The sequence below is a fragment of the Medicago sativa genome, chromosome 1 (genome assembly GCF_051527215.1).
Source record: "Medicago sativa cultivar Bolivia chromosome 1, Bolivia_mono, whole genome shotgun sequence".
NCBI lineage: Eukaryota > Viridiplantae > Streptophyta > Magnoliopsida > Fabales > Fabaceae > Medicago > Medicago sativa.
This window is the reverse complement of record NC_140749.1, coordinates 57,851,099-57,866,208: the sequence shown is the minus strand read 5'-3', so window position 1 is coordinate 57,866,208 and position 15,110 is coordinate 57,851,099. Positions and strand designations below refer to the sequence as shown.

At 36.1% G+C, this 15,110-nt stretch overlaps 3 protein-coding genes across 3 annotated transcripts; all 3 read left to right on the top strand.

Moving 5' to 3' along the window:
* Positions 1-1,323: 1,323 nt before the first annotated feature.
* Positions 1,324-2,100, top strand: LOC146955738 (uncharacterized). The gene has a single exon (XM_085713472.1). The coding sequence runs from the start codon at positions 1,369-1,371 to the stop codon at positions 1,732-1,734; it is 366 nt and encodes a 121-aa protein (XP_085569598.1). The 5' UTR covers positions 1,324-1,368; the 3' UTR covers positions 1,735-2,100.
* Positions 2,101-8,002: 5,902 nt separating this feature from the next.
* On the top strand, positions 8,003-8,875 carry LOC146955737 (uncharacterized). Its single transcript, XM_085748954.1, has one exon. The coding sequence runs from the start codon at positions 8,003-8,005 to the stop codon at positions 8,873-8,875; it is 873 nt and encodes a 290-aa protein (XP_085605080.1).
* Positions 8,876-9,236: 361 nt separating this feature from the next.
* LOC146955736 (uncharacterized) lies at positions 9,237-14,291 on the top strand. Its single transcript, XM_085748953.1, has 4 exons — positions 9,237-9,714; positions 10,523-11,020; positions 12,250-12,510; positions 12,859-14,291. Exons 1-4 carry the CDS (start codon positions 9,237-9,239, stop codon positions 14,289-14,291), a joined length of 2,670 nt encoding a protein of 889 aa, XP_085605079.1.
* The last annotated feature ends 819 nt before the right edge of the window (positions 14,292-15,110 follow it).

Genomic DNA, 15,110 nt, shown 5'->3' with positions numbered 1-15,110 from the left:
AAATTGTGTGTTCAATTAATGCCCAAATGCCAAGTATTTATAGTGCATTATATGACCCTTCATATGAGAGAAAGCACCCCTTTGACTTGAATCAATGTTATGGTTCATTAAGCACCATTTTGCCAAAGGTTATGATCATTCATACTTGAACCAATGCTATGGTTCATTAAGCACCATTTTGCCAAAGGTTATGATCATTCACACTTGAACCAATGCTAAGGTTCATTAAGCACCCATTTGCCAAAGGTTCTAATGTATATGAAAGCTTCTCATGAAGATTTACAACTCTTGATCTAAAGTGATTACATTATTTTGGAAATCACCAACACACACTTCATCGATGCAAATGTAGACGTCCACATAAATTAACTTATCTACGCTCCGAACAGTACTATAAGAAATTAAGGATCAGTACTCAACATACCTCTTGTACATGCTCCCAAAGCAATAACATTTTGGTTTGGGCATTTGCTCATGTAATCGAACTTTTTAAAACTCGGTTGGGCCTAACACCTCTTAAACAATAACATTTGATTATCATTTTGTCCACTCTGTTACCTTCTCATGCGTCTTAATTTTTTTTTTTACAAAAATACTTACTTTCGCAGCGAAGCTTTAAATTAAGAACAAAATTTTCAAAACAACAATTTCATTCTCGTTATATGACTTCTTTTTCTTCATTTTTGTTTTTTACACCGTTGGTTTCTAAAACACATCAAAATATCAGCATATACCAAGCAAAACATGACAAATGACCCTAAAACAAATGAAAATTAAGTTATGCCTTTTACGTGTTATCAATTATCTTATAAAGTCAATTTAAATACCTTTCCATTTTCAGCGTATAAATCATTTCGTTAACAATTTTTTTTCTTTTTAAGAAGCTAAATAGCCCACCTAAATTGGTACCGGAGAAAATTAACAAAATATTTTTTGACAAAAACCGACATACAAATGCAACCAAAACATCAAATAAAAAAAAAATAATATATATATTTTATAATCATTTAACTGATGGCATGATGTCAACATTTTTCTATTTTTGTTGGGTAGGTAGCTCTACGTTTGACTTAATGTTATGATTTTGGTGGAAGTGAATCAAATGTGTGTTACTAAAAATAATTCAGCAACACGAGCGTTGAATTAAGGTGGAACAGTTTAGTAGGAGTTGCTGCTCTGAAATTCCCACTATATATCCTCTTTGACCGACCGATGCACATTTGTTGGGGAGCGTTCTACTTGCCACCACCCACCATAACATTAAACTCCCACTATATAAATCTACATGTGCATGTACATTATAATATCTATTAACATTCTATGTGACAACGTTAATTCACATATTATACCCACAAAACAAAACAAACCATGACTTCAGAGGAACATAGAGGAGTTTCCCATGATTTTGGAATAGAAGAGGATGATGATGATCTATTTGAAATTGATCTAGAGAGAGTGAATTGCATTCCACCACTACCTTATAATTATTGGGAAAGTAATTACTTCATTTCTACAGGAGAAGCTCTTCTTGCCAATTGTTTGCTACCAATATCCCATATTTCTAGTGCTGTTCCAGCTTGTAATAATGCAGTGTCTTTTGGAGGGAACACCAATGTTTTCGTTATCACTGAGCCTAAACCATTGGGGGAATATCTTAGGTTACCTTTCTTGGGGGATTTTGGATTTATAGGTGAGAAAATGAAAGCAAAATTTTATTTCCAGTTTCAGACTTAAGTGATGACTTTTATGATGTCAATTTGTTCTTTTAGAGGTTGTATTATGTCAAGTTGTTGTATGATTTATGCATTATATGTCAAAATTAATATGATGTTCGGCAACTTTAGTAACTAGTCTAGAGTGATACCATATACCAATGCCATAGAACTTTTTGATTTGTTTGGGAAAATAGGTTGGTTCTATGATACATAAGTGAAATAAGTCTTGCATCATGCATAAGTTAATTTTTATTATTTGATTAATAAATCTCGCTGTTTGATTAAATGAGATATGATGAAATTTATTGATCCAATGATGAAATTTATACAGTGGAAGATTATTTTATTCATGTACATTAGACAATAATAAAAGATTATATTAATATATTCTATGCATAGTATTTTTTTAATGCAACAAGCTTAATTCAGTTCATTAATAATAAGAGTATTAATACAAGTGTGTACATCAGTGAAAATATGGAGACTAGCTGGAGATGTGACCGCCTTAACCAACGTGTGAGTATCCTCATTTGCTTGTCTCCTAGTAAACTCAACACATGAGTTTGTAAAAATCAAACTGTGAATTCTACAACAATCCTGATTCCTGAATAATAACACCAAAATCCGAGTTGTCTTCTCTAGTATGAAATTTGGATAGCACATTCAGAGAATCAAGTTCAAAATCTACATTGATAAGATATAAATCTTGAACTCATTGGATAGCAGTCAATAAAGGCGAGAAGTGTAACACCCCCGCTTGGTGGGCATATAACACCCGAGGCTGATGAAGGCGGGGAGTGGTCCGGCTCCTGGCATGCTTCTAGGAAAAACTGAATCACATCGGAATGAGAGGGATCCTGAGGCCGTGTAGGTATGGGACTACATGGTTAAAGGAAGACTTATAAGAATTGTTTGATACTACCTATATCAACAAGATGCATCTTCTTTTCGGTAGCTCAATCCATAAGAACTCCACAGTTAAGCGTGCTTGACTTGTAGCAATTTTGGGATGGGTGACCTGCCGGGAATTTTCCAAGTAAGCGTGCGAGTGAGGACAAAACACGCTGAAAAGACTCATGTTGGTTTGTGGGGTCAGTCGACAATTCTAAAAAGCAGTTTGGGATGTTACAAATGGTATCAGAGCAGACCTCTCCGAGTACGATGTGGTTTGGGGACGAACCAAGCGGAAGTTGGTGGGCATGCAACGCCCCCGCTTGGTGGACATATAACACCCGAGGCTGATGAGGGCGGGGAGTGGTCCGGCTCCTGGCATGCTTCTTGGCAAAACTGAATCACATTGGAATTAGAGGGATCCCGAGGCCGTGTAGGTATGGGGCAACATGGTTGAAGGAAGGCTTATAATGGGATGGGTGACCTACCGGGAAGTTTCCAAGTAAGCGTGCGAGTGAGGACAAAACACGCTGAAAAGACTCGTGTTGGTTTGTGGGGTCAGTCGACAATTCTAAAAAGCAGTTTGGGATGTTACAAATGGTATCAGAGCAGACCTAACCGAGTACGATGTGGTTTGGGGACGAACCAAGCGGAAGTTGGTGGGCATGTAACGCCCCCGCTTGGTGGGCATATAACACCCGAGGCTGATGAGGGCGGGGAGTGGTCCGGCTCCTGGCATGCTTCTTGGCAAAACTGAATCACATTGGAATGAGAGGGATCCTGAGGCCGTGTAGGTATGAGGCTACATGGTTGAAGGAAGGCTTATAAGAATTTGTTTGGTACTACCTATATCAACAAGATGCATCTTCTTTTCGATAGCTCAATCCATAAGAACTCCACAGTTAAGCGCGCTTGACTTGGAGCAATTTTGGGATGGGTGACTTACCAGGAAGTTTCCCGATAAGCATGCGAGTGAGGACAAAACACACTGAAAAGACTCGTGTTGGTTTGTGGGGTCAGTCGGCAATCCTAAAAAGCAGTTGGGGATGTTACAAGAAGCATTCCATTATAGAAAGCATAAAGATTTCGTTTTCATCTCTTATGCATGTACCTATTCTAATTATGTTTTGAGTAGTGGAGAAGGATGCATATATGTTGCATTTGTACTTACCAATTGGAGCATTAGTACATATTTCGGCTCCATGAATTTCTCCTTTCTAATTTGGGTTGATAAACCTTCATCATAAAGAATAAATAAGGCCGTAAAGGGTCCCCTTGTTGAAGAACCCTTCCAGGTATGTTAGGGTCCACTATATTTCCATTAACAATGATGGAGTAATCCAGAATTCCAACACACAACATAATTCAAGTGATTCATTTATGACATGGTCCACTATATTTCCATTAACAACGAAGGAGTAATCCACAATTCCAACACACAACATAATTCAACCAATCCAACCTATCATAGGATTTACTAATATAAAGTCTAACAGCTACATTACCTTTCACCTTAGGTTTCATATGATGAACAATTTTAATGGCTGCCATTGCATTATCCAGAATATGGTGACCCGACACCAGGGGCGTAGCCCTTCAGCACCATGTGGTAGCCAAGGCTACCCCAAAAAAATTATTTTTCTTGAATGAGTTGGTATGATTTTATATCTAGCTACCCCAAGTAAAAAATATTTAGCTACCCCAAACAAATTTATTTGTTAAATTAGCATAAATAATAAAGTAAAAAAATTACTACATGATTGATAGATTTATTTGTCGCTTTCGGTCTCAACAACAAATAATGAGTTTCTTACAAATAACTTATTTGTTTACATTGAAAAAGACATTATTACACTATTTAGTATATAAATCAATTATGAATAAAATTGGCTGTTTGAAATGCTTTGTGTCTAGTTTTTCTAAATAGCTATTGTCAATTTTTATTTTCTTTGTTATTGTTTTATCTACATTTCATGTAAGTAAAAATTATAGTGATTTTTTTTAACATATTGGTTAAGATTAGGATTAAATTGGATTTTAGTCTCTAGAACGGGTAGGGTGACATTGGGGTGCCAATGTCATGTGACTTGGGTGATTTTAACACTCTTCTTCTTTTCTTTTGGTAAAAATTTGAGAGAAAAATTAAAATTTTTTGTGACTAAACCTAAAAAGATATAATTTACTGGATCACTACAATTATATTTTATCTTTAAATTTAATATTTTGATTTTAAAAATATTTTATTTTTCTTTAAACGTGGCTCCCGTGTAATATTTCTGCTAGCTTCGCCGCTGCCCGACACAAAGGCTGATTGATTTTTGGATATACACTTATACACTTATCAAGTACACTTTCAACCTGTTGGCTGGTACTTTAACCACAACTTTATAGAGCACATTACATATATATGCATATAATCCTTCATAGATGATTGAACCTCTCCTTTAGGGATTAGATCAATATTTGTTGAGTTCATGATAGGAGGAAAGATACCCGAGTCCTTCTAAGGGGAAGGGATTGTCTCCAGTGACATTTTCGTCATGTGTGATCCTGACCATGTATTCAAGAGGTGAGATAACATATTTTAATATTAAAAAAGGAAAGAGAGTGTAATTAATGACGGTAGAAAATTGAAGAATTTTTCACTAGAGAGGATCCTCTCCCCCTTCCAAGTGCAACCCTAAGAGAAAAATTCTTCAATTTTCTACCGTCATTAATTACACTCTCTTTCTTTTTTCTAATGGATTGGTTCGGTTTTGAACATCATTAGAGAGGATTCATGACCACAATTTTCCTTTTTTTTAATAAAAATTAGGGTTATAGCTAATGGTGTTCAAAACCGAACCAATCCATTAGAAAAACTGCAAACCGAACCAATCCAAACTGAAACCGCAAAAAACCGCATTTGGTTCGGATGTATTCGGATCAATTTTTTACTCAACCGCATAGTTTGATTCAGTTTGCGGTTTTGATTTAACCAACCGAACCAAACCAAACCAAACCGTAATATAAGAAAAGCACTAATTAAATATATATCACTTTGACCAATACTCATATAAACTCAATGGAAACTTTAATAAAATGACATATTTTTTCTCTTGTTAAATTTCCTCTTTGCTTTTTCTTTCAAAAAATGTATTTATGTACTACTTGAACTCTTAAAAAATGATAAAAAATTTAGTCTTTTGTATTTCTAACAAAATATGATTAGTTTTTGTCCGCGTTTAAATTTGGTTTACGTAGTTAGGAACATTGTTGGATGAAAATAAAATTGTAATGTTGGATGAAATTTAAAACATTGCTAAAAATATGTTGTGTTTTAGTTTTTTTAATTTGATTTTGATGTTGGAAACAAAAAAAAATATATATTATCTAAAAACCGCACCAACCGATCCAATCTAAACTGTATTGGTTTGGTTTGACTCGGATTTTGTTTTAAAAGTCAACCGAATCACACCAAACCGCATACTTATTTATCTTGCAGTTCGGATGACTTTTAGCCTAAAAATCGAACCAAACCGCACCGCGAACACCCCTAGTTATAGCCATTACGTCCTGATCATTTATCAACTTTCATAGAGAAGATGGTTTCCTTGAATTCTTCAAATAGGAAAGTGGCGATTAACAACTCATTATCCATACTAGTGAATCGTGATAGATGGACTAGTGGCATTAAGAATCGCCTCACTGGAGCTATTCTGCTTCTAAAAAATAATCACAAGCCATGGAAGTCATTCCGTCCCGCGTTCTACATATTGTGCCATCTTCATCTCCAAGGCTAGTTATTTGGTTAGCCTTCTTTCCAGTTGTCCCTGGCATTTCCAGCTAATGATGCTTACTTACTGCTTCTGATAGTGAAACTCAATCATGATCACATGAGGTAACTAGTAACACATGAGTACACCACTAAATGGTGTGGATGCCAGCAGGACATATAAACACCATTCTTACATGAATAGCACAAGATGTGTCAAAAACCACCACAAAACCTTGCCGGCAAAGACGTTACACCAGATCAATCGATCGAAATGGTATCAGAGCATACCAATCAAAATGATCATGATGGAGTTGACCGCACAATCCAGATGGAATAGACCAAACGATTCGAAACACCAAAATCTCACAAGGACCAACAAGGATGAAAATTCAAAAATCTCACAAGGACCAACAAGGATGAAAATTCAAACTTGAAGAAAAACCCTTGAAACCCTAAGAGAAGAAAATCCTATTTCCCCAAATCGGAGGACCCAAGCAAAACTTTGTGATTGTCTAGCTTAATTTCCATAACTCAAGTAAGACCCTAGTAGTCTTACTTAATTTCGAGATTGGAGAATCTTATCTTCTATGCATAATTGAATAATGATCACAAAAAAAAAAAAAAAAATTGGGTCCAAATATATGATTTGTATACATTCATTTGACACCCATCCACGTAGCCTTTTATTACGTGTCTCTTTTAACAATAAAAATCGCAAAATAAGACTCTGTTTAGTAAAAATAGCGGATAACTGATAAGCTAGCTGATAACTTATAGTATCTACAAAAAAAAAAACTTATAGCTTATAACGGATGACCGATAGCTTTTAGTAAAAATAGCAAATAACTGATAAGCTAGCTGATAACTTATTGTATCTACAAAAAAAAAAAACTTATAGCTTATAACGGGTGACCGATAGCTTTTGGTTGTTGACTGATAACTGATAAGCTGGTTAAAGTGTTTGGTAAAATTAGCGGTTCAACCAGCGGATAAATGTAAAATGACATAAAAGGACATTATTAATTCATAATAAAATTTATATGGATTAATATTTAAGTATTTAAAATTAATACGAAGACCATAAGGCCAACTGATAGTCGGCGATTACAATTCTCGCTCCAAGATTCAAGATTCACCCTCATCGCAAGATGAACCTCCACTGATCTTCCATCTCTAAATCCTTCATAACCGTTTTCCTTCATCAATCTGTTAGATTGTTGATAGTTGTCACTTTGTTTTCTCCCTTAGCTGGTTTGTTCTCTGCACCTCATGGTGATTTGGATTTCCTTCCTGCTCCAGGTTTTATCCTGTGTCGGTTATTAACTTTCTTCCTCTCTTTTCTGTTTCTTTCCTTCTCTCTCGTTTTCTTTTTCCCTCCCTCACCTCCATCGATATCCCTGATCCAACTTCTTCATCTCTCTGTTTATCTCCGGCAACCTGTGTAACCCTCCCTCTCCACCGTTTCTCTTCTTTTTCCCCACCCTCCCTCCTTTTTCTCTCCCAACATGACAAACCAATACAACCAATGTGTTACCTCTAACACCATGAATCTTGATTCCCCTCATGCCATCCCCACTGGGCTATCCCGTCCTTTCAAAATTCAGAAAATCCAAACCCCCCCCCCCCCCCCCAAAACAAGATGGGTCTCTTCACTGATTTCCAGCAGCCAAATCATTCTGGTGAAGGTACTAGCACTAGTTACCAGAATCTTGAACAAGAAACTCATCAACCTGCACAAGATTACACACATCAGTATCAAGAAGAAACCTATGGGGAAACTGACTCAGATCCTTTCTTTTACTATCAAGAATCTCATGTGCAAGACAACATTCATCAATGTCAGAATAGCATTCTAGGAAAAATACTTTCAGAAAAACCTATATCTACTCAAGTGCTACACAACTCTCTCTCAGGGATATGGTGCAACCCCCCAGGCTTTAGCATCAGTGAAATTGAAGGCAAAATTCTGCAAATCAAAGTGGACAAAGAAGAGGACTTTCAGAGGATACTTAAAGGTAATCCCTGGATCATACGTAACTGTTGGCTAATTCTACATGGCTGGAACAGAAACCTGGACATGAAATCCTTGGATTTCTCATCAGTTCCTCTCTGGATCCAATTCTGGGGTCTTCCCCTCCACTGCAAATCAGTGGCCATGGGCAGGGAAATGGGATCTCAGCTAGGGCAAGTCTTGGATGTTGGTATCTATGATTTTCCAGAAAATGCAAAAGTGGTGAAGGTCAAAATTCTGTTCAATATTAACAATCCCATAAGAGCAGGCATGTATATTGGAAATAACCTTGATGGGATCCATTGGGTGGATTTTAGGTATGAAAACCTCCCAATGTTTTGCTTTGGATGTGGTTTTGTTGGCCACAATCAGGAAAACTGTAAGAACACTCCTCTCCATTTTGAAGGTGGCACTAATCCTAGAGGCGCCTGGCTCAGATCCAGAAACTATGGCAGGAGAATAATTGACAAAAAAGAAAAAACTTCAGCAGCAACCCATTGAAATCTCTAAGTGGAGGCCAATTTAGTCTAATTCCTAGGGGTTTACTAAGTCAAATGGCAGCTATGAGTATTAAGAAGCAAGGGGCACAACATACTAATCATGCTGGATCACCCCATACCCCCCCCCCCCCACCAACCTGTCCACACAAAGGCAACTACAGATACACTACAAACCAGATGATGGATAATCAGCAAGGAAAACTGGGAGAACCTATAAAGCAAAACACTCAGTTCACTACAGACCAGCAAACTAACACTAAGAGGAAAGAAATTGAATCTTCACCAAGTATGGAAGGCAAAAAGGAAAAAGCTCAGCTCAACAATCTGGAATTGGTAAGCTTGGGAAAGGCCAGCCAACAACCATGAAGTTCCTTTCATGGAATTGCAGAGGGCTTGGGAACCCCACTGCAGTGAGAGCCCTCAAAAAGCTCTTGAAGAAAAAGTGTCCTGACCTTGTATTTCTCATGGAAACCAGACTAAAGAACTCTAATACAAAAGCTAAGTACAAACTAGTGTGTGGTCCTTTATCCAATGTACTCATAATTGATTGTAATATTGAAAATGGTCGTAGAGCAGGGGGACTAGCCCTCATATGGAATGATGTAATCACTGTTGATATTTTGAAATATAATAAAAACCTCATTGGTATGTATATTACCTCTAGTAATCATAATACATCTTGGTATGCTTCTGGCATATATGGTTATCCTTACCACCCTCTCAAACATCTAACTTGTGCTATGATAAAGGATCTTAGCCAAAACAGAACTAATGCCAAATGGCTTATTTTTGGAGACTTTAATCTCCTTCTCAATAGCTCTGAAAAAATGGGAGGGAATGGTATTGATTATAACCATACCAAATTATTCAATGAGACTCTAAATTACTGTGATCATTTAGGTTACACTGGACATAAGTTTACTTGGGCTAATAATCAAGCTGATCAAAATCACATTAAAGAAAGAATTGACAGATTTTGTGCTAATACTAATTGGCTTAACCTTTATCCCAGGTCAAACAATTCTCACCTTCTTAGATATTCCTTTGATCACAACCCTATCCTTCTGGAATTCTACACAGCCTTTGAAGCCCCCCCCCCCCCCCCCCCCCATCCCCCATTACACTAAAACCAGAACCAAAAAATTTGAGCAATTATGGGCCCAAGACCAAGAGTGCCAGCAGATTGTTAAAGAGGCCTGGAAAGAAGCCAGAGGAGAAAATCCCTCTAAACTCAAGCAAACTCTGAACCAGGTTGTTGATTGGGGTTGGAAGAAGTATGGGGACATTCCAGATAAGATCAAAAGCCTCCAAAATAATCTAAATCACCTCAAGAGTGGTATTCCCACAAGGGACTGTATTTTAGAGATCAAAGACATTGAATGACAACTAGACTCCCTAATCAAACAGGAAGAGCTCTGGTGGGCTCAAAGAGCCAAAGTGAATTGGCTTAAGGACGGAGATCTTAATACCAAATACTTCCACCACAAAGCAAACCAAAGACAAAGGAAAAACTACATTCACAGCATTCAGGATACAGATGGACACATTTGGCAGGACAGTAATTCTATTCACTCTATCTTCACTGATCATTTCAAAAACATGTTTAATAGCTCATCTAACCACATAAATGATAATATTTTTAATGTAGTTAAGAATAGAATTTCCCCTCAGGACTATGCTATTCTTAATAACAATTTTTCTCCCCAAGAAGTCCAAGAGGCTGTCAAGAATCTTAAGGCAAACTCTGCCCCTGGCCCTGATGGCCTTACTGCTTTATTTTACCAAAGATACTGGGATATTATTGGGGAAGATATCTTAAACTACATTCTTAATATTCTCAACAATGAGGGCCATATTAATAATATTAATCATACCTTTATTTGCCTGATTCCTAAGATTAAATCCCCTTCCGTTCCAGCTGAGTTTAGACCTATTAGCCTTTGTAATGTTATCCTTAAAATTGGCACTAAAACAATTGCTAATAGAATCAAACTCATCCTTCCTAACATTATCAAAGACTATCAGAGTGCCTTTGTTCCTGGAAGGCTTATTACTGACAATTCCCTTATAGCTTTTGAAACCTTTCATTATATTAAAAAACATAGGAAGGCTAATAATGGGTATGTTGGGATAAAGTTGGACATTGGTATGGGATTTCCTATTAATTTAACTAATGTTATTATGTCTTGCATTCAAACTGTCACTTTTTCTATTCTTATAAACTAGACCATCGACCCGTGCTATCGCACAGATCATATCGAAGGTAATATTTGACAGTAACATGTAACAAAATAGTTTAGTTGAAGGTCATAATTGTTATAATTAAATTCATAATATTAATTATCATAGACATTGGTATTGTACCATATCATATTATGTCCATGACATCGACCTTGATATTGTAACATGACATCGACCCGACACAGATTTTGATCTTTTAATTGAAATGAACAATAAATGCGATTATCATTGAAATTAGGAACATAATTTGACTAACATAATAGTGAGACGGGTTAAGCTTTAAGTAATAGCGAGACAGATTAAACTTTATTAATAAGAGATAATAGAAGAGATAGGATTAATATAGTAAAATTAAGCAGAGAAATTATGGTAAATCTAGGGCAAAATATTGCTTACGGGTTAACTTTAAGTAATAAGAGATAAGAGATAATAGAAGAGATAGGGTTAATATAGTAAAATTAAGCAGAGAAATTAGGGTAAATCTAGGGTAAAATATTGCTTACGGGTTAACTTTAAGTAATAAGAGATAAGAGATAATAGAAGAAATAGGGTTAATATAGTAAAATTAAGCAGAGAAATTAGGGTAAATCTAGGTCAAAATATTGCTTACGGGTTAACTTTAAGTAATAAGAGATAATAGAAGAGATAGGGTTAATATAGTAAAATTAAGCAGAGAAATTAGGGTAAATTTAGGGCAAAATATTGCTTACGGGTTAACTTTAAGTAATAAGAGATAATAGAAGAGATAGGGTTAATATCAGAGAAATTAGGGTAAATCTAGGGCAAAATATTGCTTACGGGTTAACTTTAAGTAATAAGAGATAATAGAAGAGATAGGGTTAATATAGTAAAATTAAGCAGAGAAATTAGGGTAAATCTAGGGCAAAATATTGCTTACGGGTTAACTTTAAGTAATAAGAGATGGTCAGCCTACTGACTCCTTTCAACCCAAAAGAGGAATTAGGCAAGGTGATCCTCTTTCACCTTATATTTTTATCATCTGTGCTGAAATCCTCTCTGGTTTGATTGAAAGAAGTCAGAATAAAGGTCAAATACATGGTGTTTCTATAGTCACTAATGGTCCCCCCATCTCCCACTTACTATATGCTGATGATTGTATTATTTTCTGTAAAGCTAAACCAGAAGAAGCTAATACTAACATGAATATACTTAAGACTTATCAAGAGGCATCAGGTCAAAAGGTGAATCTGGAAAAGTCAGAAATGGTGTTCAGTCCAAATATCAACAATGATCTCAAAAAGAATTTTCAAAATCAGCTGCGAGTCAAAATCAGTGACCATATCAAAAAATACTTGGGGATGCCTACACATTTTGGAAGATCAAAGGAGCAGGACTTCCAATTCATCATGGACAGAATCTGGGCCAAACTTAAAGGTTGGAAAGAGAAATGTCTCTCTTTTGAAGGAAGATGGGTTCTTATTAGGGTTGTGGCCCAAGCCATCCCTACATGCATCATGAGCTGTTTTCTACTTCCTAAAGGACTTTGTGAGAAAATTGAGAAAGTTGTCTGTTCCTTTTGGTGGGGAGGAACTGACACTAAAAGGAAAATTCACTGGACCAAAAGGGCAAACCTATTTAAATCTAAGCATGAAGGAGGCGTGGGGTTCAAAACTCTCAGAGATTTCAACCTGGCCATGCTTGCCAAATAGGTCTGGAGATTCCATACCAATCCAAACTCCCTGATTTCAAGATGTTACAAGGCTAAATATTTCCCTCTCTCAGATGTCACTCAAGCTCAACCAGGACACAATCCTAGCTATGCCTGGAGAAGTATTCAGCAGCCTATTTGGGTCATTCAGCAAGGTTGCTGCTGGAAGATTGGTAATGGTGAAAAAGTGAGAATTTGGGAGGACAGATGGATCCCTGGACTTACCAATTATAAACCCTTAACTCCCAAACGAGATACTCTAAACCCTATCATGGTCAAAGATCTTATCAATCATGATGAGTCCACCTGGAACTCTGAGTCCCTACATGAATTTTTCTTCCCCATTGACATCAACTACATTAAGCAGATCCCCGTAATTAACATTAATAACTGGGATGAATTAATGTGGATGCATGATCATTTGGGTGCCTACACAGTAAAGAGTGGTTATCAGGCCATTCAGCTTTGGAAATCCAGAGACAATCAGGCTCCATCAACTAGCACCAACGTTACCACTATTTGGAAAAAAAAACTATGGGCCTTGCACACAATCCCTAGACACAAAATGCTCATCTGGAGAATCCTTAACAATTATCTCCCTATCAGAACAGAGCTTCAAAAACGGGGTATCCATTGCTACCCTTTATGCCCAAGGTGCAACAGTAAACTTGAAACTATTGACCATATTTTCATGAACTGTCCTAATACTACCAAGATTTGGTTTAGATCTCACCTAAACATAAACTTCTTGGAACACTCTGACATCAATTTCTCCGACTGGATAATCTATTCCATACTCAACGTTTCAGAAACTAATTTTATTCAAATGTCGGCCATCATCTATTACATCTGGTATGCGCATAATATCAGTGTTCATGAAGACAGAATCATACCTGAGGAAGAGATCATCCAAAGAGCTGCCACTAGCATACAAGAGTTCCAGCAAGCTACTTCAGTTCCTGACTGCATGCATTTCACGAATCATCCTCCAGCCAGTCTCATCAGAAACCCTCGCGTGTTTCACTGGACCAAACCTCCTGAAGGACTCCTCAAAGCTAATTCTGACGCGAATCTGCAACACTTTGGCCTCTGGGGATTTGGATCGATCATTCGAAATGAGGATGGCTTGGTAATGGCAGCTGCTGCCTGGCAAACCGAAGGAACGGAGGACGCCACCCTGGCGGAAGCTGCAGCTCTCCTAGAAACAATGAAATTGGCCATTGATTGTGGTTTCAGAAGAATGATATTTGAGGGAGACAACGAGGCAGTTTTCAAAATGGCTCAAAAGGGATCTGAAGAAGATAGAACATACCTTGGAAGCTTTATAAAAGAAATCTGCAGACTCCAATCTTTCTTTGACACGTGTAGCTTTCATTTTATCAATAGAAATTGTAACATTGTAGCCCATCATCTGGCTCAATTAGCCCAAACCGATCCAAATCACATTTGGATTGAAGAGGTGCCTACTCCTATTAGGGAGGTGTATTTTCATGATATTCCGAGTTAATATATTTCTATCCTTTTTTCAAAAAAAAAAGTATTTAAAATTAATAATTTAAGTTTATTAATTTAATATATCTTTTATCTATTATTATTAAATTAATTTGTATTCACTAAAATTTTATTTTATATTTATTTTTATTTTAATATATTTTTTTATTTGATGGATGGCAGAAGCCCAATCATTTTAATATTTTGCAAAAAAAATTAAATGTAACAATAAAATTTACTTAACTGATATAATAGTAAACTTTCACATCTCTTCATATAAAACATAAAACTTAATTTATTTTAGATTATAAATAATAACAAATTAAAAGGATAATAGTAAACTTTCACATCTCTTCATATAAAACATAAAACTTAATTTATTTTAGATTATAAATAATAACAAATTAAAAAAAATTAAAGGCTGTCTAATAAAGAAAAGAAATAACGTAACAAAAAAAAAAGGTCAAACATTAATTTTTGAGTGGTTGGTACCCAATGAAAATAAATACACTCGCAGTCAAGTATTAAAAGTTCAAACATTACTTTTTCAGCAAATAAAAAAACAGAGGGTAAAATTGGATTTTAAATTAAATAATAAGGGTAAAAATGGAATAAAAAATGATAAGTTATAAGCTCAAACGCTACTTGAAATAGCGTCTGAAAAATAGTTTATAAGCTTGTGAAATAAGCTATAAGCTCGTGGTAAAAAAACATTACCAAACAGAACTTTTTTGGTCAAACAAGCTTATAAGCTATTCGCTATAAGCTCGTTTTTAGGTCTTACAAACAGACCAATAGTGAATAGACCATGGACGAATGAGAATACCATAGAGAA

Bases quoted from the DNA above. Each gene is read 5' to 3' on its own strand.
- LOC146955738 (XM_085713472.1), top strand. From the start codon at position 1,369: ATGACTTCAGAGGAACATAGAGGAGTTTCCCATGATTTTGGAATAGAA.
- LOC146955737 (XM_085748954.1), top strand. From the start codon at position 8,003: ATGGGTCTCTTCACTGATTTCCAGCAGCCAAATCATTCTGGTGAAGGT.
- LOC146955736 (XM_085748953.1), top strand. From the start codon at position 9,237: ATGAAGTTCCTTTCATGGAATTGCAGAGGGCTTGGGAACCCCACTGCA. The intron at 9,715-10,522 runs GTATTGATTATA...TTTTTAATGTAG, and splicing joins TGAAAAAATGGGAGGGAATG to TTAAGAATAGAATTTCCCCT. The intron at 11,021-12,249 runs GTATGGGATTTC...TTTTCTGTAAAG, and splicing joins TGGGATAAAGTTGGACATTG to CTAAACCAGAAGAAGCTAAT.